The 23,176-nt window shown below is 38.5% G+C and overlaps 1 protein-coding gene across 1 annotated transcript in view; it reads left to right on the plus strand.

Annotated features, from left to right (window-relative positions):
- The window catches only part of CAMK1G (calcium/calmodulin dependent protein kinase IG), a 65,602-nt gene that overhangs the window by 40,340 nt on the left and 2,086 nt on the right, over window positions 1–23,176 (plus strand). Inside the window, exons 5-15 of the mRNA XM_018562771.1 lie at window positions 2,523–2,651; window positions 3,634–3,708; window positions 4,623–4,761; window positions 8,508–8,631; window positions 9,441–9,516; window positions 12,145–12,257; window positions 12,913–12,991; window positions 15,143–15,230; window positions 15,581–15,624; window positions 16,570–16,662; window positions 20,429–20,547. Coding sequence (XP_018418273.1) covers window positions 2,523–2,651; window positions 3,634–3,708; window positions 4,623–4,761; window positions 8,508–8,631; window positions 9,441–9,516; window positions 12,145–12,257; window positions 12,913–12,991; window positions 15,143–15,230; window positions 15,581–15,624; window positions 16,570–16,657 — 955 coding nt within the window. The 3' untranslated portion in view covers window positions 16,658–16,662; window positions 20,429–20,547. The remainder of the gene's footprint in view (window positions 1–2,522; window positions 2,652–3,633; window positions 3,709–4,622; window positions 4,762–8,507; window positions 8,632–9,440; window positions 9,517–12,144; window positions 12,258–12,912; window positions 12,992–15,142; window positions 15,231–15,580; window positions 15,625–16,569; window positions 16,663–20,428; window positions 20,548–23,176) is intronic.

Raw genomic sequence — 23,176 nt, forward strand, 5'->3', positions numbered from 1 at the left:
TATATATATATATATATGGAACAGTTATGTTGTTCAGTGTTTTTTGGATACAGGATCCTGATCTGAAACAGTGTTAAGACTTTCATGGACAAGTTAAGACTTTCGGGGACTTAGAGAGGATTTATGTGTGCTAATAATCGAAGCAAGTAGTTGATGCAAATTGAATATCCTAGATTAACCAGTAGGGGAGAAGGCAATTGAATCTCAGCTTCTTACATAATGCTGTAACAAACATTGGGTAATATGGTAAAATAAGTGAACAAAATCAACAGAAAAGCACACCATGAGTTCACCCATTGTTATCCTGTACTAGCTGTAGAATAACTCATGATAGCTGAAATCTAAAAGAAAATCAAGTTGCTGAATTAGTACCATACTTTTTGCTTTCTTAACCAAACCTTTTATGACCTTCACTGGCGTTTGTACCCAAATCTTTCATTTTTGTATTTTACACATTGAAATGCACTGATATAGCTACATCCTATCAGCGTTAGATGACACTGTGCCTGGTTCCAGTAGAATTGTTTGTAAACAACTCTTATGCAGTCACTATCAATGGCTGTTATGGTGATCACATGGTTGGGATCCATGCTGATTGGTTAGCGACTGTTAGTGAGAAAACAGTTACCAGTTGCAACATGGTTTCAGAACTAGAAGCATTTTCTGCTGTGTTTGACAGGTTTTAAAAAAAGGAAACATAGATTAGCATTCTTTCAGCATGGGGCATGGTGCCCGAGAATAGTATCAACAGATGAAGTCAGGAATGGACTACATTTCTGAAATGTTCAGGGGCTTTAACTTTTAATTATTTTTAAAGGTAAAAGCGTCAAGTGGAAAATGGAATTCACATCCATTGCCATATTGAGGCAAATGAGAATACATTAATTGTTTTTTTACTGGTTCCTGTGATAATAGCACATTGACTTTTGTTTTTCAATGCAATTTAATCCTTCCTAGCTTTTTAGGTTGCTTGTTTTGATGCTCTGATCTCTATGAAAGTGACAAATGTAAGAGCATATAAGTGTTTACATTAGAACATTGTACCATAAACCCTAAAAATATATTTTCAGCAACAAACACATAATGTATCTTTCAGTATCCTAAAGTATGAAATAATTCATTCATTGCTAAAGATCTGTGCTTTAGAAAATGCATTCACTAAATATAGAGATAATTGCCAGAGTTGAATAGTGGTGTATTTACCTGTCACATTTCACAAAACGGAGATTGAATGACCTCTAGTATGATTCATTTGAAGGACACTGGAGGGAGGAGAGTGTAGTATCATATGGGTTTTATACAGCAGACCTGAGGCGCATTGTGCTATAGGGAAATTCTCCACATGTGTTCTTGTAGCTCTCCGGCTTTTTTTGTCACATGTAGATAAAAGCTCTAATGTACAACCACAGCTTATCAGAAACTAAAGTGCATTCAATATTCAAAATGAAAGAAACATATTCATATTTTAGAAACGTGTGTGTATATATATATATATATATATATATATATATCATACAGTCACTCCATATACCACACATACCAAATACACTGCATATATAATTTGAGAAAAATATGCCAATAATATATATATACACACACACCATGGCAGATGCTCTCAGATCAGAGAAAGGTACACATAGGCAAGGCAAGGTACAACATAATACAACGGGGGGTACCAAACACATGTTCAAACATAGCCAAAAACTAACTTGTCTCAGGTTTTTGTTGCATAAAATTGCAAATACAGGTTGAAGCAACACGGCTATTCCAAGGCACCACTGTAAAGTGTGGGCCCTAACACAAAACTATCTGAGTCCACAACTATGGGGCATATATAGCAGTGCACAAACTAAGCGCTCACCTGGAGTCCATCCCTCCCTCCTTATAGATACAGAGCCACACCAGAAACCTAACTAAAACTAGCATTCAATAACTGTTATAGTGAAAATTTGAAGATGTGCAAATATTGTGGTGCTGAAAAGAACATTGGATGATCAAACTAGTTTTAATTTTTGTGTTCTGAAATAATATTAAGCGTCATATTTTTCCATCCCTCAAGCTGTTGTACAGTTAGCAAATAATAGATTTATCATATTTTGAGAGCCAAGAAGAGGAAGTGGAACATGTCATTTGGGCTGATTTACTAAAGAAAGATAATATATTCACTTTGTAAAGTGAATGTCCATTAAGCTTAGTGAATGAGGTGAAGCTCTGTTTACATCAATAATCCAAACATGTGCAAGCTAAAGTCCTTTTTTTTTAAATTAACCTTGCAGATGATTGGGTTTTTAAATTGAAGTTTAGTAACAACCCCACCAATTTGTAGGCCTCCCGTCTATTAATAAGTCATGCCCATTTTAGTTAATCATGATTTTAAAACAACTACATTTAATTACTTCAACATTCCAAACACTGACCAGATGTGACCTGTTCTTCAGTTTTCAAAAGTCTTAGAAATATCATATGATGGTGTATATCATATTACCTTTAATAACAGTGTCATCTATTTTTTTTCGTTGCAGTGGTGCCTTTTCTGAGGTTTTCCTAGTACAGCACAGATCCACGGGACAGCACTTTGCTCTAAAATGTATAAAGAAAGTAAACAGTGCACGAGACCGAAGCTTGGAGAATGAAATAGCAGTTTTAAAAAAGTAAGAATTTTCAAGGTGGTTTTCCATGGTTATTGAGCCTTTATTTTTTTTTGTTTTTTTAATTTGTAGAAAATAGATATCATACTCAGAAACATAATTGGGTTGCTTTGCTAAAGAGACATAGGCTGTTCACTTTACAATAGAATTTTCACTTTGCAAGGGAATTTACCTTTAGCTTAGTGAATGAGGTGAAGCTCTGCTGACTTCCATCATCCACACATGTGCAAACAAAATACTGTTTTTTTTAAATTATTTTCCTTGCACTTGATTGAGTATTCTTTGTAATGTGAATTTTTACCACATTCACTAACCTAAGGGAAAATTCTTAGTACAGTGTAAAGCCTATTTGCCTTTAGTTAACCAAGCTTAATGAACAAATCACCACCCCACCAAGGACTGATAAGCTGCAATATATTACATTTTTATTTTGGGGTTTAGATACACATTAAGAATAAAACTACCATCTTTTTTATAGTTTTGGGATCTCCAGTAAACCTAGTAGTAAAGTCCATAATGTGTATTTAGGCATGTGTGAGAAAATGATAAACAGTTAAGAAGGACACTAACACTGCAGCATTAATCACTCCCATAAAAGGGCCATAAGAAAATATGGTAGTAAAAGGCTATAGTTCATGTGATAGACAGATATATAGAGTTATAAATGTGGGGCTTTAGAAACATTGAGATATATACCGGGGTTAATTTACTAAAAGAATAAAAGCTGTTCACCTAGCAAAGTGAATTGTGTGGGCAAGGTGACACTGTCTCTTTAACAGATGATAAAAAATAAATGTAAATCACAAGCAAAAACATTGGTTTACAATTTGTCGCTTATACAAAACCAGTGCAATTTCCAGGGAAAATATTTAAAATTCCAGACTGATCTAGCATTAGGTTATGTCAACAGTACTCTCTGTTTCAGCTCTACTTTTTCCTAGATCAGAGATGAAGCTGAACTAATTTTCTGTTCTGTTCTCTTAAGGATTAAGCATGATAATATTGTGACACTTGAGGATGTCTACGAGAGCTCTTCACACTTCTACCTTGTCATGCAGCTGTAAGTAGCATAGTGCACTGGAATATTATTTCTAGTTCATATTATGTGTTATATAACTCACTAATACTGTATAATAAAATAATCACTACATGGGGAAACACCGCAATGCACTATATAGCTATATATTATTTGGGAAATAAGGAAAAATCGAAGATTCAGCAACCCAATGTAGGATAGTCAATACTCATACATAACAAAAATTCTCACATTCATGATAAGTGTGACAAAAAAGAGGAAATGTGAACACTGAATAAAAATTATAAAGCAATGCAAGATTCGATCCATAAAATAATAAAGGGGAAACACTAAAAAAATTCAAAGACAGAGAAAATAGAGAGACAAGAGAACGAAAAAGGACAAAAGGGGAGAAGATAGAATACAATGAATAAAGAAGTCCTAGGGGGATGTAATTTAAATATTCAAAGACTCAATAATAAGGCATCAAACCATGAGGGCTGGGAATAAGCTATCCAGAGTTGCCAAGTACAAACAGATTTTGCATGATAATCCTTTAGAACAGCCATCAACTTTTCATAAATCATTATCGCAGTCAACCAGCGTTTAACTGCTTCAAAGCTTAAAGTGGGTAATTTCCAGGCCTTGGCAATAGTTACTCTGGTTAAAGCCATAGTACTTTAAAAGATGGGTCTGCATTTAAATCCACTCTTCATGAAGCTTGGCAATACACAGTATGCCAGTTCTATAGATTTAACAGCTTGTTATAGCCCTATTAGGATATTTTTAGCAATGTTTTCACACAGAAATCTTTGGCATATGGAGCTTTATATATATTCATGTGTGTCTTTACAGAATTCTTATACGTCCAGTATTTGGTTCAAAAAGTGTAACTTTAGTTACCAAAATTGTGCATCCATAACATAACATTTGACTGCCTGTACAATTGTGTGTGGCAGGGTATCCGGAGGAGAGCTCTTTGATCGTATATTGGAACGTGGGCTATACACAGAGAAAGATGCTAGCCATGTTATACGCCAGGTTCTATCTGCTGTCAGATATCTTCATGACAATGGAGTCGTTCACAGAGATTTAAAGGTAAACTTTAGTAAGCATACTTTTTGCAGTAACAACCTACAGTTATAAATATCTAGGATGATTTGTATTATAAGAGTGACATAATTGAACAGCATTCAGAACAATGAGGGTAGGTGAGGTTGCTGTGAACATCATTAAAGTGTATTTCCACTTTTGAGAAAACCCCTCTATATGTTTGTGTTCTCATTCACAAACTGAGGGCAGACTGAGCTTCCTCTCATTAACATACAATATTTTTCTAAGTCTTTAACCCTTGGATAGGACAGACAATGTTCAAATCTAGTTTACAACTGATGAGATTTGCCAGCACAGTACAGACAGGTTTAATTAGAGTAAATATATATCCCCACAGCCCCCTTATTAACCTCCCTGGCGGTATGATTCTTTTGATTTTCGTTAATTTTTCGGCGCAATTTTTTTCGTTATTTTATTTTTTCATTTCTTCCGGGGTTTTTTTCGAATTTCCCGCCCGACACGTACGCTCGCAAGGGACGGAACCCGGAAGACAGATTCTGGCGCCGGCCGGAGGACACCGCACGGCTCGAGGGACAAGGTAAGTAAATACAGTGGGATATTCCCGAGTGTAGCTCAGGGTATGGAGAAGTAACCCCGAGCTACACTCGGGAATACCGCCAAGGAGGTTAACATTACATGGGGCAAAGCAGGGTAAGATTTTTAACTCAAAAGCACTTAAGAATGTAAGCAGGAATTTTTTTTAGTATTTGTTTGTTATGCTATGTGAATGCGAATGAAAAAAAAAACTGTTTTGTGAAGTGGGGGAAATTGAACCCTGTAATCATTTTAAAGTATATCTAAACCCAAGAACAAAAATGTAAAAATATTTTTCAGCTTATTTTCCTTTATTTTTATCTAGTGATCCTGCCAGTAGCACACTTTCTGTCCTAGGGGGACAACGCTCACGCACTGTACTGTATGTATAGGGGAGAAGTGGTGTCACCCTGTGACATCCCCTCTTCTACATAGCATAGAAAGAAAGTGTTCTGTAGTCCAAGAGAGACCTAGAAACAATACTAACTGATAACAGTCAACAGAAGCAGAACATACAGGAAGTTTTTAGCATACAATCATTCTGGCAGAATCAATGGGTATTTGTTTGCACTTACTGAACATATATAACAACTTTCAAATATATATTTGAAAGTTGTCCTGCATTGCCATGTTCTAAAATGTAGATTTTTTGTGGTCAGATGGAAAAGGTGCAACAGATTCCTCCATCTACACTTAACTGTGTGGATGGAGCAATCTCCACCTGGGCCAATCTGTTGCACTTTTTCCATCTGACCACAGAAAATCTGCAAATAATTGTAAGGTGTGTGGGCACCTTTAGAAATTACACATTTATTGTCTGTGATAAAATGTAACATCTATTAGCTAACCAGTGTTCTAAATATATTAAAATGATCCTGGCCCATATATTAAAATGATCCTGGCTGATGAAAACTCCAAGATTATGATAACAGATTTTGGTCTTTCCAAAATGGAAGAAACTGGGATTATGTCCACAGCCTGTGGCACTCCAGGATATGTTGGTGAGTAGATTAATTCTTCCACATGATATTAACTAGAAGAAAACATTTTTTTTGTAAATTATATTTTTATTAATTTAAATTATAATAAAATAAACTTAGTTATTTGAGAAGGTTATAGCAAAAAATATAGACAATTTAATCAAAATATCTAACCAAAATAAACAGGAAAATATACTTTGTGAAGTTTACAGATATGTCAGTAACATTCCCACAATATTACTTCAGTCTAATAAAACAATTGTTTCTAGGGCACATTTTATCAAGTTCATATCAGCAAACACATGCAGTAACTATATAGTGTTGAATTTATTTATTACCATATGTTGCCCATTTGACCATACAAGTGTGCAGTCATCACATGCATCTGCGACCTGAACAATTGTTTTAAGTTTGGTTGTATTTTATTGGTTCAAGTTAAACATTAGGAGATGAGACCTCAATTAAACTAGATGGATACAACAAGAAAAAAACATCTGTGAGCATGTATCCTTTTTAATCATTGTTCTGCTTCTAATAATAGATTCCATTGGCATCTCCATTATGCTTATGAATCACAGGATCCTCCAATTTGCACGTCTTCAAATCTGAGCAGTTGATTTCATTATTCAACTGTCAATACATGTCTCCTTGTGAAACATTATTTTAAGCCTTATTTATTGAATAAAGAGGCTATTAGGGATGGGCTTGATGTTTGAGTCGAGCAAGAGTTCAACTCGAACATCGGCAGCTCGCACAGTTCCTTGTGAGCCCTGATTGGCTAAAGCCTTGCACCTGACCACAGGTAAGGTGCAAGACTTTGCCCATTCAGGGCACAGTACTCTGTAAGAGCCATGATTGGGCAAAGTAATGATGACTTTGCCCAATCATGGCTCACCTGTCAGATGCCGTACAACTGTAAACAGGTGGGCGGAGCTATCTAGCTGTCACCACTAGCTCCACCCAATTGTTTATATTTTGCCAGAATGCCATTTTTTAATTATTTCTATTTATTTTTTTTATTTTTTTATTTTGTCGAGTCGTCATCATCGTGGAGAACGCTGGATGTTATGATTGACCCTGGATTACATTTTAAAAAAATAAAAGACTTGTCAAAAACATGTCTTTTGTTTTTTTTTTTAATTAAAGGATTTTTCAAAAGTCTGGCCTCTTTTTTAAAACTTTTATTTAACCCTTTAGTGAATGGGTAGGGGCACAAGTACCCCTTACTCATTCACAAGGGGGGGCCGCATCTGGGTGCCCCTTTATTAAAGGGGTACCTTGATGTGAATAAGCCCCCTGCCCGCACCTCCACAACCAATGCCCCAGGGCTTGTGGGCAAGAGGCCCTTGACCCCACGGCACGTGGACAAGGTGCTTTTACAGGGACGACCCTGGAAAAGCACCCTCCCAGTCCGAGGGCATGTGGCCTGGAATGGCAGGGAGGGGGAGCCGCCCGCTCGCCCCCCCCTTTCCTACCCTGTCAAGCCTGTGCTCGGATCAAGGGTCTGGTATGGAATTTTATTGGGGACCCCACATTTTTTTCCTCGATAAGGGTTCCTCTTTAAAATTCCTACTAGACCTTAAGGGCTTGGTATGACTTTGAGGGGGAACCCCACATGCTTTTTTTTGTTTTTTTACACGGGGTCCCTTCCAAAATTCCTACCAGACCTAAAGGATCTGGTATGACTTTTTGGGGGGACCACATGCTTTTTTTGTTAAATGGGGTCCCACCTAAAGGGTCTGGTATGGTTTGGGGGAACCACTTTTTTTTTTAAATGCCATTTAAAAATAAATTAATGTCAGTTTTCCTGCGGAAGGTTCTATACATCGTATAGATGCGCCACTTTACAGGCAGTTTAAGGGGACCCCCCAAGCACGATATTTAAAGGAATTTTTCATTTTTATTGTTTCACTTTAAGGAATGTTAAAAATCACTGTTCCTTTAAAAACAGTATTTTTTTTAAAGTGTTATTTGCATTGATACATGTCCCCCAGGGCAGTACCCCAATCCCCATACCCTTGTTATGGCCATTAAGTTGCATATAAGCCTTAAAAAAGGGGACAATTGATTTTTCAATGTTCTAAAGTTTGAATTCGAACCAAACACGGGGGTGTTGGGCCCATCACTAATAGCAATATGGCATTTACTTACATCATCTGATTATTAAGATTTTCTTACAATATACTTTACAGTGGTGGATTTACATTTTCATTACAGCCGGAAAACCTCCTTTACCTCACCGCTGATGAAAACTCCAAGATTATGATAACAGATTTTGGTCTTTCCAAAATGGAAGAAACTGGGATTATGTCCACAGCCTGTGGCACTCCAGGATATGTTGGTGAGTAGATTAATTCTTCCACATGATATTAACTAGAAGAAAACATTTTTTTTGTAAATTATATTTTTATTAATTTAAATTATAATAAAATAAACTTAGTTATTTGAGAAGGTTATAGCAAAAAATATAGACAATTTAATCAAAATATCTAACCAAAATAAACAGGAAAATATACTTTGTGAAGTTTACAGATATGTCAGTAACATTCCCACAATATTACTTCAGTCTAATAAAACAATTGTTTCTAGGGCACATTTTATCAAGTTCATATCAGCAAACACATGCAGTAACTATATAGTGTTGAATTTATTTATTACCATATGTTGCCCATTTGACCATACAAGTGTGCAGTCATCACATGCATCTGCGACCTGAACAATTGTTTTAAGTTTGGTTGTATTTTATTGGTTCAAGTTAAACATTAGGAGATGAGACCTCAATTAAACTAGATGGATACAACAAGAAAAAAACATCTGTGAGCATGTATCCTTTTTAATCATTGTTCTGCTTCTAATAATAGATTCCATTGGCATCTCCATTATGCTTATGAATCACAGGATCCTCCAATTTGCACGTCTTCAAATCTGAGCAGTTGATTTCATTATTCAACTGTCAATACATGTCTCCTTGTGAAACATTATTTTAAGCCTTATTTATTGAATAAAGAGGTTTTATTCCTAAAATATCATTAAACCCTCACATAAATAATTCATGCATTCTGTTGTTAACATGCTGTATTACTGTGTTTTTTTACTTGTGTTTTCATTGTGAATCATTTTCTTATTCTAGTTTCACCTGATTTTTTTCAGCTCCAGAAGTCCTTGCACAAAAGCCATATAGTAAAGCAGTGGATTGCTGGTCTATTGGAGTTATAACATACATTTTGTAAGTACATCAGTGACACTGAGAAGCATAGTGAGGGGAATTTATCAAAAATGGAGCAGGCAGAATCTGGAGCTGTTGTCATGGCAACCAATCAGCTGCTACCTTTCCTTTCCAAATCTTAACAGAACAAACTTAAGATAGAAGATGATTGGTTACTATGAGCAACTGCCCCAGATTCTGTGTGCTCCAGTTTTGATAAATTAACTTTTTTGCTCAGCTTTCCTTTTTTGTACATTTCAGCATATTTCAAAATAATTTAGAGTAGAGACTATTTTGCGTTCTAATAACAAGATACATATTTTGTGTAATAACCTGGCAGTACACTCGGAAGGCCAAACTGTTGACCTCACTGAAGGAACAGGAAAAAAACTGGTAACTGCACTGTATACAACAAAAATCAAGCAGTCAAAGTATATGCATTTAAAATGCTGGATCATCTGTCCAAATTATAAAATTGAAAGTGTAACTCTAGGCAAAAAACTAGATATGCATTGGACATACATATATGTTTATAATTTTTCCTGCAACTGATTAGTATTTTTACATTCCATGATTAACATACCTCTGCCACTATAAACAGCCAGGTTAACAGGGTTAATTTACTAAAGAAGAAGAGCATGCTCACTTTGCAAAGTGAATTTTAATTAAAGCAGACCTTTACCCACTTTGACTAAAAATCACATCAGCATACAACTCTGCATGCTGATATGAAATCATCTTACATTCATTAACTAAACAAACATTTTGTTTTTTCTTACAATTTCTTTTTTTTCTACTTCCTGGTTCTCGTTGGCACAAATGGTGTAATCGTACTCAAGCATTGCATCCTGGGAAGGTTACATCAGCAGAGCATTGCTGGGAAATCTCATCTGTAATCTCATGAGATCTCAGGGAAAGGCTTTTTCCTCCCCTGAAATGATCTGCATGGTCACATATCCTAGTCACATGTACCAGAGTTCCAGGAGGTCAAGCGAGATCTAGTAACATGCCCTTAGTTGAAATGGCCACTGTCAGAAGACTGGAGAAGAAAATAAAAATAAGATATGCAAAAAATAAAAAGACTGCAAGTATCTGTTTGTTGATTGTGAATATTTAACATTCCTAAATGTGTATTTGTTGTTAATTTGAACATATGGGTAAAGTTCCTCTTTAAACTTAGTGAATGAGCTAAAGCTAAGTGAAACTGAAGGTGCCCATACACCTTACAACCATGGCAAGACATGGTCTTGCCATGGTTGCAAGCTAATTAAAAGCTTGTACGATCTGCGCCATCTTGGACAGGCAGATCGTACTTGCGATCATCGAAAGCCCGCCCCCCTGAGGGGCGGTCTTCCGATGACTGCAATGCTGAACGGGCACTGTGCGAAGGCAACCGTGTGAATAACCGACCCGAAGTGAAGTGAGCCGAACACTGTTCGGCTATTCACTTCAGGCTTGTACGGCTGATTTCAGCCGTACACCAACTAAAATCAGCCGTAAATCGGCTTGCAGCAGCTCGAGTTCCACTCAGTCGATGCAACATCTGGATCGGCTGAGCCGAAACTCCGGCAGGCTACTCACTGCTGGGGCCGAACAGCAGTGAGTGAATAGCCGAATGCCGCTCAGCGGCATTCGGCTGGGCTATTCTGCTCGGTACCTCTGTGGTACCGAGCAGAATAGAAAAACAGTTTAAAAAAAGTAGAAAAAAATAGAAAACGATAGGGCGGAGCGAGCAGTGAGAGCTAGCTCTGCCCAACTGTTTTCTATTGGCTGGGACCAGCTGTCATTACAATGAGAGCTTAGTGGAGCCGGCGGTGATATCAAAGCCGGCTCCGCTAAACTCTCATTGTAATGACTGTTCAGCGTCCCCAGGTTACCTGATAACCAGGAGACGCTGATCTCTCATTGCAAGTGGCTGGTGTTGGAGACATAGGAAATGCAACAGTTACTAACAGCACTTGAGATTGATTTCCTGGAACTGAACGACAGAGCCATAGTGCAGACACAACAGAACAAGGAACTCTAATGTGTTGCGCAACACAGTTTAATCGCAACATATTAGAGTTCCTTGTTCTGTTGTGTCTGCACTATGGCTCTGTCGTTCAGTTCCAGGAAGTCAATCTCAAGTGCTGTTAGTATCTGTTTCATTTCCGAGGTCTTCAAAAGCCGGAGCCAGCCGTGAGATGACGGCTGGCTTTGCCCAGCTGTCAGTATCAGGTTTTCGACCCGCTTCGGCTTTCAGCTTAGCTCAGTCGAGCCGAAGCATATACCTTCGGCTCGACCAAGCCCCTCGGCCAATTGTGAATAGCCCGTACAGCAGCCCTTCAGTTCTACTGAACCGAAGGGCTCAGGTGGCCGAAGCTAGCCGTAGGATCAGCCGTAGCTATGGCTAGATCCTTTGGCAGCTTTGTGAATGACCCTCTTAGTATTTCTGTATATTTCTTAGTATTTTTAAGTATTTCTGTGATGGGTATGGTAGGGTGTTTCTAATTAGTTGTAGCCTATCAATCTGTACAGATTAATGACCAGCGGAGAAGCTCTGCAGGTGTCATACATATGGGATGACACGATCTTATGTAAAGGGTACCTAGTAAATTATTTAGATAATTAAGGTTCCACAAATTCCACTTTTTCTCTTTTTTACTTTAGGTTATGTGGCTACCCTCCTTTCTATGAAGAAACTGAATCCAAGCTCTTTGAGAAAATCAAGGATGGCTCTTATGAATTTGAATCACCATTTTGGGATGACATTTCTAAATCTGGTATAAAGGGATTAATGCATTTGTGTGTGTGTGTGTGTCAGTGTATGCTAGTGGCAAAGTAGATAAGGCCAACACCTCCACTTTTTCTATATCTATTTCTGTCTCTGTAATGCACTATTGCTTTGGTTGATATGTAAAAACTAGTAGAAAGAAATAGTGAAGGCGCTACATGAGGGCAAATGGTTATCGTTATGCACAATCCTATTATCTATATATTGTAGATGTTTACCTATTATTGTAGCCCATGTCTAATTTAAATAAAACTTGTGGCTTAAAGATAGTCCAGAGCAATGGTGCTTTGGTCCAGAGCAGACCTGATGTTTATGGTTATCCACATAATTGATATTGGTACTGAAGACCATAATAAAACATATTAGTATGTGTTAGGCTTTTTTAGTTATGAAACCTGAAGCAGAAATAAGGTGGAGGGGAGTTGCTATGTTTGTGATAGCAACTTGATCAGACTCATGATTTGCTTTGAAAATGTGGAATTTGATTGATTGCTGTCAGCAAAAGCAAAGAACCTTTTTCTCAGGTTCTCTTAGCCCTTGTTTTGTAAATAGGCCCATTTAAACACTACCTTCTAGCAACATCAATCTGTAATCTTAGAATAACTTACATTTTTCTAACCTTGGTGTTTCACCTTTTCTTCCAGCAAAAGATTTCATAAGTTGTCTCTTAGAGAAGGATCCCAAGAAACGTTATAATTGTGAGCATGCCCTTAAGCATCCATGGTAAGATTGCTCTTTAAGGTTCCACTGGCAGAACATAATCATATTACTGTGAAATGACTTGACTTGTGAAAAAACATGAACAGCTGTTAGCCGAGAGCGTAGTGGCACTTCACATATAATTTCCACACATCTATCCTAAGTGCCATGTTAAAAAAGAAAAACATTGTCACACCAAAAATAATTTAGTCTAGCAATTGTATAGCAATTTAGAGATATGTCAGTATTGCAGTCATGCATAGTGTTTATAATCATATAATTGCTGGGGGAGAACTTCCCTTTGCAGCTGAGTGCCTCTTCCTGTAGTGCTGGCTCAGGTTGTGAACCTGCACACAGACACCATGTATCCATTCCAGAGACAAAACAGAAGTTCTGTCCAGCATGAGAAGAGATACGGATTTAATAGGAAGAGCAGCAAAGAGAAGGGAAACAACCATGGATTACAGTAAGGCACACATTACAGTATTGGTTTATGTTAAAAAATATGAGGGTTTAATGTTACTTTAATAATATGTATAAATAAATATTAAGCAAATAATCTATAACAAAAAAGTATATATAATATATAATAATACCCTATGAACTGCCTTTGTTCTAAAATGCTAAATGAGGTTTAGGGCACATAAAAAGCTATTCTGCAATATGGCAATCTCATTGATGTGTACCTAATGACAAAAAAAATTAACTTATTTGGTTAAATATGGTTGCAAACATTTCATGAGAACAACGCTAGTTGATAATCTTTACACATTTGCGGTTTAATTGGTCCTTCTTGTAGCATAACAAGCCCCTGTGGACAGTACTGAACTATATTCTAACACTTTTTGAACTATTAAACATACTGTATAGTTCTAATACATTATACTATTTTAAGTTTCTATTTATAAGAGATTAAATACCTTTTTATATATGTCATATCTCTCTCATAGTACATAATTTTGATGTTTTAAATTTCCTTCTGACCAGCTTACCATTTGGGCAGGTCATCAGGGTCCTGCCTGCAGGGCAGCCATCAGGGGGGTACGGCCGATACTCATGTAAGGGGCCCGGGCAGCCTGAACTAATCCCAGAGTCTATCGGGTCGCTAAGCCCTGAGCCAAATTCATATACTCTTCTGCATTGGTGTATACATTTATTGCTGGGATTTGTAGTCCCCCCTACTGCCGGTGCCATTGTGCATTAGAGTGTAAGCTCCTCTGCACAGAGAATGATGTGACTGTCTCAGTGTTCTCTGTACAGCACTGCGGTATATGTCAAAGCTATATAAATGTATAATAACAGTGTGACTGGCTAAGTGTGGTGGTGGTGGGGGGGTCCCGGCCCAAAGCTGTTTAAGGGGCCCCAAAATTTCTGATGGCTGCCCTGCCTGGCTGTGATATTCAAAATGTTGTTTGCCTAGGAAGGAGGTTAAAAGATCCTATGCACTGAATTTATTTGACAGCTTTATATTTATATTAGAGCTTCTTTAATACATTTCACATGGAGCAAAGGCAGAGAGACAAGTGTGGAGGTATTCATCGGCTAGTGATTTAAGGATTTTAGCCATAAATGACTTCTCCTTACATATTTAAAACTGTAAAACACACTCAATGGGAAGGTGCCATGAATGAAAAATCTATACTTTGAATCCTATCCCTCTTTGAAAATGCCAGTCCGTAGACTGCCATGCAGAACTCTGGCTTCTCTACTGTGTAAATTACAGATACTTATATACCACCAGTTGGATCTCCTGACTGATATAATTTTTATATGTTAGTAACTTTTAGGCCCCATTCACGCCTAGGTGTATTGTAATATGCGCGACCGTCGCGCGATTCCAAAGGCTACTTGGCTGTATCCCAATGGAAAACGCCCTACAAAACGGCCCAAAGTAGTCCCGGGACCTTTTCAGGCGTGGGCCGTTTTGTAGGGCGTTAGGGACGGGCGGAAATACGCCTAGGTGGGAACGAGGGCATTGACTACAATGCTAATTATTTTTTTTGACCGTTTTGTAGCGCGTTCGTCGAGCGTAGGACGCGCTACAAAACGGTCAGGTGTGAACGCAGCCTCAGTAGAGGAGTTAGGGGATCGCAGTGACATCCACACATCTAATTTTTTCAGTTGTTGGAAATAGCAGCACATCAATATTTTAGATTTTTTTTTTTTTTTTTACAGGATTGCTGGGAACACTGCCCTCCATCGAGATATTTACCGTTCCGTGAGCATCCAGATTAAAAAGAACTTTGCTAAAAGCAAATGGAGAGTAAGTCATTTGCACATTTTTAGTATATGTTAGTGTTATGTTAGTTAGTTAGTTAGTTAGTTAGTTAGTTAGTTAGTTAGTTAGTTATGTCAATCAGTATGTATGTTTTAATGTTTCCAAGTGTGTGTTTCCTATACATGTATGCATAAGAAAAAAAAGGTTAAACCATTCAAATCAAGGATAATTTCTTTGTTGTTGCCAATCTCTAGTAACATCCTATGCTATATCTACTCACTTGGCATATAGACAAAGCCCAGTATCCCTATTTTCTATCCAAAGCCACAATACTGTTTGAACCAAATCATCACCTTAGCATACAGTATCAGTAATAATCTGTTATCTATTTGCAGCAAGCATTTAATGCAGCAACAGTTGTTTATCACATGAAAAAAATGCATATGCATAGCAGTCAGAGCAGCTGTGGATCTTCTTCTGACATGAAAAATGGAATACCCACTATCAAAGTGTATGATGCTTCAAGATCATCATCCTCAATCATCAACGCTGCTCAGGATGGGAGCCTATGTGACAATGATAAGTTACTTATCCATGCAGCCAACAAACTGTCTGCTGAGAGCACTGAGGTAAAGAGTCCTTGTACCAGTTCAGTAAATTATCACCAGACCTATTCTGAGCAAAGCAAGAAGGCTAATGATTTTTCATCTCATCATAAACAAACTCAAGACCAACTTCTTCCTAAGTCAAATCAAGAGGTGCAAAGTGACCCTCCAAAAAAATCACTCAGGAATGTAACACAAAATAGTGCTACACAGACCAGCCCGGTGCGCAATACACTTCCAGAAATTAATCAAGTTGGTTCCATAAAGGATGGACACTCGCAAACAAAGGATAAGCCACAGGCCAATCAGGCTACAAAGGCCACTATTCTGAGTAAACCAACACAAGCTGATCCACATTCAAAGGATGTAGAGCAACAGAAACCTAAAAACATTTCCCAACCTCTTGACCTCCCATTGCCACCTTCTCAGAAAACTGAAGGGCATAGTTTACAAAAAACACCATCTACAAATTCTTGCAAAAAGTTGACTTCTCCAATTACTGTAACAACTAACACCACTCAAAAACCTCCTCCCCAAGCAAGTCCCACTTCTCAGAAATCTCCCATAAAGGAAGCCATCTCTCCAAAGACCCCTTCAAAAAATGTCAGTGCTCAGTTTTCTGTTCAAGAAAACACAGCCAAGAAGAACAGCAATAAGAAGTCTAACTTAGATCATGATATCTTGTGCATGGAAATCCCTCAGTACAAACCCTTGGACTTATCCTATGAAACTTCTAAGACTGATAAGGTTTCAGTTCCTACTAATTTATATGTGACTAGTGGAAGCTCAAGCGAAACCTATGAGAAAGGAAAGCCAATCAACTGCTCAGAACATGGTCTAATGAAGAAAGGTCACAAGAAACAGTAAGTTATCCAACGTTATATCGAATTTCAGTAATGTAGCTTAAAAACTTAAGATAAAATGGCAAGCTCTGCCCAAGACTGAACCATTTGTGTTAGATACAATATAAAATACACTTTAAAAATGTGAGGGAATATATTGTTTCCCCAGGTGCTTATAGGTTTGCATGTGAAATATATTTTTTGCCAATGTTTATGTAATCACTTTTACAAAATTAATTTTGCAAAGTGAACACACTCTTAACAAAGTGAACATGTTTTGTTCAACCCTATTGCCTAAAGTCAACTGGTACTTTGTGCACTGGCAAAATGTATTTTAAAGTATTTACACATGTGGCCAAAAAAAAATAATTTTTTCTGGCACACATTATTGGTACATAGCCATATAAGTCTGTGACATTGGGAGGGGAAGTATTCTACCCACATAGAATAAACTAAGATCGTATGAGTTTTAGTGAAGATGGAAAACAAAGCACTTAGTGATAAGTCTCAAATAAAACCACAGAAAAACAGTATATAAATAGAACACCAACCCAAGAGCCGTTCCATTGTAAGAGGCAGAACTGAAGGTGGCGGTCTTTAATAATGTTCAAAAACATCATCACACTTTTAAACTAACAGTAGGGTATTGAAATGTTCTCTGTTATGAAAATGTTCTCTACACAAAAGCCTTTTGTTGCAAAAGGCAGTGCCATACATTTGTAAAAATATTCCTCAGCCATGCACAGTTTCAGTGATTTTCAATGAAAAACAAACTCACAACATCCTGGTTGTTTGAGTGACCTAAGCATGCCATACATTTGCATACATAATAAATTTGCAAACACACAAACATAAATAATATATATGTAGATTCATGGGATAAAACTTAAAGAAGAAACAAAATTACATTGAAACCCCATTTAAACGAAAATGTTCTATCTGATTATAAAGAAAAAAAACACAAAAATCTAATTACCAACAAACAAATGCCTTGACTTTGACATTAACTGAATTTTATGTAGTCCATAGATGATTAATAACAATAGTTTAGAAATATGTCTTTTATCCTTGTAATCACCTTGATGGATGTTTAAACCTTCTATGGGAATGTAAACAATGCCCAGTAAGAAGAAAATCATACTGCAAAGATCAATTGATATATATGTACTTTTGACAATGTATCTTGCAACCAGTTTAATATTAAAATTGGATAATATATTGTACACAGTCCAATGCTGTTTAAACACCTTACTACCAGAACAATGTTTTAATTCTTGTACGCACATGCTAAACCTGAATTTTTGGATAACAAAAAACAATTATATATTTTCTGAAAGCAGAGGCCCTATAGAATAAAAAAAATGGTAGGTAAATAGTTACCAAACATCTCTAGCATTAAAATTGCACGTACCCGTGCAATGGTGAAAAACTATAAGGTCAATAACATTTTTCATAAGGAATGATTTAAAAGCCTTTACTGCTCATCAGTTTAACAGTTTTAACAGAGTTATCAGCAAATTATGGCCCCTGAATTATTGCTCTCACTCGGACATTCGTGGTGACCTGACTTGTGTGACACAATCGTCGTTTATGTACACGTGCTTGCCCCACACAGACCTGTTTATTTACATGCAGATATCGGGGGGCGTCAGGGTTGGTTTTAATCTTTTACATTTTTATTTATTTTTCCTTTTTCTTCACTTAACGTTATTGCTATTACACAGGGGATAACAAGCCCCTATGTAACAGCATTTGGATGTGACAGGTTCTCTTAATGCAAAATTCAGATTGGACCCATCGCACTCCTGACCGGATTTTACCCTTAAATATTGGATGGGTGCCAGAGTGACAGCAGATGCCTCTACAGATCAATGTAAAGTAAAGGAAGGTCACTTGCACTTCAAAATAATTTTTAGTTCATATTTATTGAGCTTTTATGATGTAACACTATAGAGGTCAATACATATTGACTAAAAATTATGTTGGAGTGAGAGTGACCTTCCTTTACTTTACAGGTTCTCTTTATGAAGACATATGGGGTCTATTAGGGTCTCTCTCTGTTCTTCAATACAGATGATCAAGCACAGGAATGTGCTTGACTGCTTGTGTAAATGGCACTTCAGTCGGCTTCTGACAGCTCTGAAGCAGGAATTGCTGAAAGCACAGTGCTCCACACTTAATTCATCACAGAGAAAATTGTGGAATGGAGATTCCTCGGCCTTCTCCCACTCTCCATCCTGACACTGTCTGCCATGGTCCCAGGCCCCGCAGAAGAGTGGGGGACCCAAAAATCCACGGCGTGGGGGGGACCACATTTGCAGACTTCTACAAATAATCTGGGTGGCTGTATACTTGTACTGAACAGGCATCGCCTCTTCGAAAAAACTATACCAAGATTATGGCTGTCGCAGCAGCTATGATCTTGGTATAACCACTTAAAGGAGAACTATAAGATGAGTGATTTCCACTCACCTCATAGTTCTAGCCGACCTGTGACAATGAGACTGTCACAGGTCGGCTCAGTAGATCGGGAGGTGAGCGAACACATACCAGGTTCGCTCACCTCTTGATCCTGTCACGGCTCTCTGCCGTGACAGGGGGAGGGCTGGATTCCCCCCTCCCCGCTCTGATCCGCCAGCGCTGACTGGCGGAACGGACGGGGGAGGGGGCTGGTACAGCTGGCTCTTCCTCTAGATAGGCAGAGCCAGCTGTCACTCACGCAGCTGGGCGGATCCCGTCATCTACGTCGGGATCCGCTCCGGCTGCGGCGTCTCAGTATACCGCGAGCTGTAGCTCGCGGTATACTGAGCTTAGGGTAACGGGAGGACGCTAGTTTGTGTCCTCACGTTACCCTAAGGAGAACTATGGGGAAAAACACTGACCCCCATAGTTCTCCTTTAAGGATGAGGAGGTATATATAAACATACGGCAGCTCTGAAGTGGTTAACAGAAATATGTTTTACTTGTAAACACAGGAAGACACTTTGTGGCCCCTTAACAGTATTCGTAAAGAACAGAGCTTAGCAGTTGCTTGGAAACATTTTCTAGACTAATTATATTTAGCCAGCTCTCACCAGCTTATGTTACATGCCATCAGATAACTAGACAGTAGGTGGGCAAACAGCGCAGCAGAGATTGGTAGACCTTCAAGTGGATTTTCAGACAAAACTATTTAGTTTTGGATCACGTATTTTTATACTCATTGATATAATAAATATAGTAAAAAAAATTATACTAACAATGTCTATTGCAGTGGTTCTCAACCTGTGGGTCGGGACCCAAAAGTGGGTCGCGACCCACAGTTGAGGGGGTCCCCACATGCCTTGTGCTGCTCTAGGTAAGAGGCTCCTCAGCCTCCTCCTAGCGCAACAGTGTCAGTTCTCCTAGATGGTGCTGCAGCATCAGTGGCCAGAGAGGATCAGAGAGAGGGGAGCAGGCAGAAGTGAGGGGAGATGAGTGCTTGATCACCACAGAGCCCACACTGGACGCCTACAGAGAGTCCCACTAGCCACCTGAGAGCCTGCATTGCCTCCCGAGAGCCCACACAGATACTAGTATTGGTACATCCCTAAATTTTACAGTTGGGGGTCACCACAACTTGGCAAATGTTACCAAGGGGTCCAGGCCCTAGAAAGGTTGAGAACCACTGGTCTATTGTGTGATATTCTAACATGGTATGCCAGACAGAACCAAATCCAACTACATTTGCTCAGCTGTTTACAGAAGATTTACCTGCAAAATATTGTTTATTACTCTCAAATTTATATTTTGGTGTCCCTCCTTCCAGGCCTTTCCTGAACGGCATCACAACTACAGCGAAAACTACAAATTATACACACTGTGGCAGTGGACAGACAGGAGTATGCTCAGTCATGTGACAGCACTACCATAGTCGGATTGGCACTATGTTTCATTGTAAGTTGAATGTAATTATGGTTACACATGCGCTAAATTAGATATTTATATGTTATATACTATATCTAACGTGATAAAAGTAAAGTGTGTTTATTGATATCTCATAGAGCTGCACATTTCTTTTTCTTCTGAATAAGGTGTCTGAACTTCAAACCCCTCAAATGCTGCAGCTGACTTAATACTTTATAATTTGCTAATCACATTCTCACCAGGTTTTTGACTGTCTCTGTGTAAAACGATTGAAAAAAAAACATATACTTCTGTCTAGTGTTTCATGGAAATGGTTGTTAAGCAACAACCTGATTCAAGAGGCAGCTTAGTTAAAAGAATTAAAAGTCTGCAGCAGGTAGAAGGAGCAGGTTAAACAAAGATATGAATAGTAATTCAACTACATGGAAGATAAGAGAAATAAGTAAAAACGTATCCACTTCCTAATGGTGACTTCCATAGAAATTCCTGGGCAATGTCACTCCATATTGCACTTCACCCTCTGCCAATGAATAAAGACAGAATCCCTACTAGATCCTGCTAAGATGCAGTTTGCTTTTGCCCCAAGATGTATTGTGACCACTCACTGAACAGCTAAGCATTCTGGAGGAACCCTTTGCCAGCTCACAAAGAACAAGTTGGTTCTTTGTGACAAATTGCCAATCCTTGGCAAACAGCTTGTTCTGGAGTAAATATCAATGTTGGTGAACTGATTTGTTCATTCTTAAATATGAACAATATTTAAGCACCAACAGCTGCATAGTATGACATAGGGGTCTATTCACAAAGCTGCCGAAGGATCTGGCCGTAGCTTCGGCCGATCCTTCGGCTAGCTTCGGCACCAGGACCCCTTCGGTTCAGGAGAACCGAGGGTGTGCTGTACTGGCTATTCACAATAGCCCGTACAGCTCCCGATCACGGCCGAGCGGCTCAGTCGAGCGCTGAGCCGTGCTGAAAGACGAAGCTGGACGAGCAGAACAGCCGAGCCAAATGCCGCTCGGCGGCATTCGGCTATTCTCTCACTGCTGTTCGGGATCTTTCAGAATAGCCCGAACAGCAGTGTGAAGCCTGCCGGAGGTTCGGCTCAGCCGATCCAGATGTTGGATCGGCTGAGTCGAACTCCTTCTGCACTTCGGGTCAGCCGAACATGCTGAGCATGTTCGGCTGATCCGAAGCCACACGAAGCAAGCCGATGTACGGCTGATTTCAGCCGATATACGGCTGAAATCAGCCGTACCAGCCTGAAGTGAATAGCCGAACAGTGTTCGGCTCACTTCACTTCTGATCGGTCATTCACTCGGCTGCCCTCGGCAGCTTTGTGAATAGACCCCATACATTTCATAAGCAGTAATACATTTTAGAATATTTTTAAGTGCATATTTAGGTGCTTATATTTTATGTGTGATTTTCTTACTATGAATCAATGAAAAAAACCAATAACCTAATCTTTTAATCCTTAGAATAAACAATTGTTTGTGAGATAACTTGTGAGCCAAAGAACTCCTATGATGACAATTGGTTTGTTAAGCTAATGCTTTGCATGATGTATTACATTTAGTTCCCGGTTAGTTATTTGCATTGCTATTTTTTGCATTGATAGTTAAGATCATATGTGTGAATTCTTTAAGAGACCCTGTAAGTTCCCTAAAACATCCAGTTGAGAGACCCCTGCAGCAGAAGAGGTAGTATACACATCTCTCATGTGTCCCATGTCTCCAACTATCCATCCCTTCCACTGTTGCAGCCGTTGTAAAACTCTGTCGCATTCAATGCTTCCAGAAGTGGCAAGTGCCTCTCTCCTCCACCAAACACTATGGTTCCCCTCTCCAGGGGAACACAGGCATTTGACACTCTTGGAAATGCCAAAATCTGAAATGTTTGATGGAGGTAGCATGGGGAATGCTAGCGCTACTGTCAACTTTTTATTGGTATCATAAGGGTGCAGTAATCCTTTTACCTTCTGGCAATCTATATAGAAAATAAGCTGGAACAGAAGCCTCTAAGTTTAAAACTGTTCAAGAAAACATAAACATGGATAGAGTTATGACTTCAGTTAGCAGTGAACTATACAACAACAATATCTTCATTAGCACAAATATGCACAGACATATAAAAGGAATTGTTCACACATTAAAAAGTTATGGATGTCTGGATTATTAAAATTCAAAACCGCACTGAATGTTACCCAAGCTTTTATGCATTGCCTGCTTCCCTTCACTGATGGTAAATACTGTATCACCAAAGAACAATTTGTCAGAAATTAAACCTTTGCAGCAATAGCACCAATTAAAAAGAATATAACCGTTTTTTCAATTTGTCTGATGCATACTTTTCCACTACAATTACCTTTGTACTATTTGTGAGGGATGGAACATCACAAATTTTGTTCAGAATACCACTTCAGAGCACAGTTGTCAGTATTACTTCATACAGTACAGTATATAGTATAGGTGAAGATAATGTTGATATGAACTGTATAAGTCCCTATGGTAACATGTGCTCCATGCTCAGTATGAATACTGATTCCTGAAGGGATACTTGATAGGGATACCTAGGTGAAATATTATGGTCAATCACAACAGAAAGAAATGCTGCCTGCTAGCTGATAGTGACACCCCCGACATGGTGGGGGGGGGGGATA

This window comes from Nanorana parkeri, unplaced genomic scaffold, assembly GCF_000935625.1.
Source record: "Nanorana parkeri isolate BGI_ZX_2015 unplaced genomic scaffold, ASM93562v1 scaffold598, whole genome shotgun sequence".
Lineage (NCBI taxonomy): Eukaryota > Metazoa > Chordata > Amphibia > Anura > Dicroglossidae > Nanorana > Nanorana parkeri.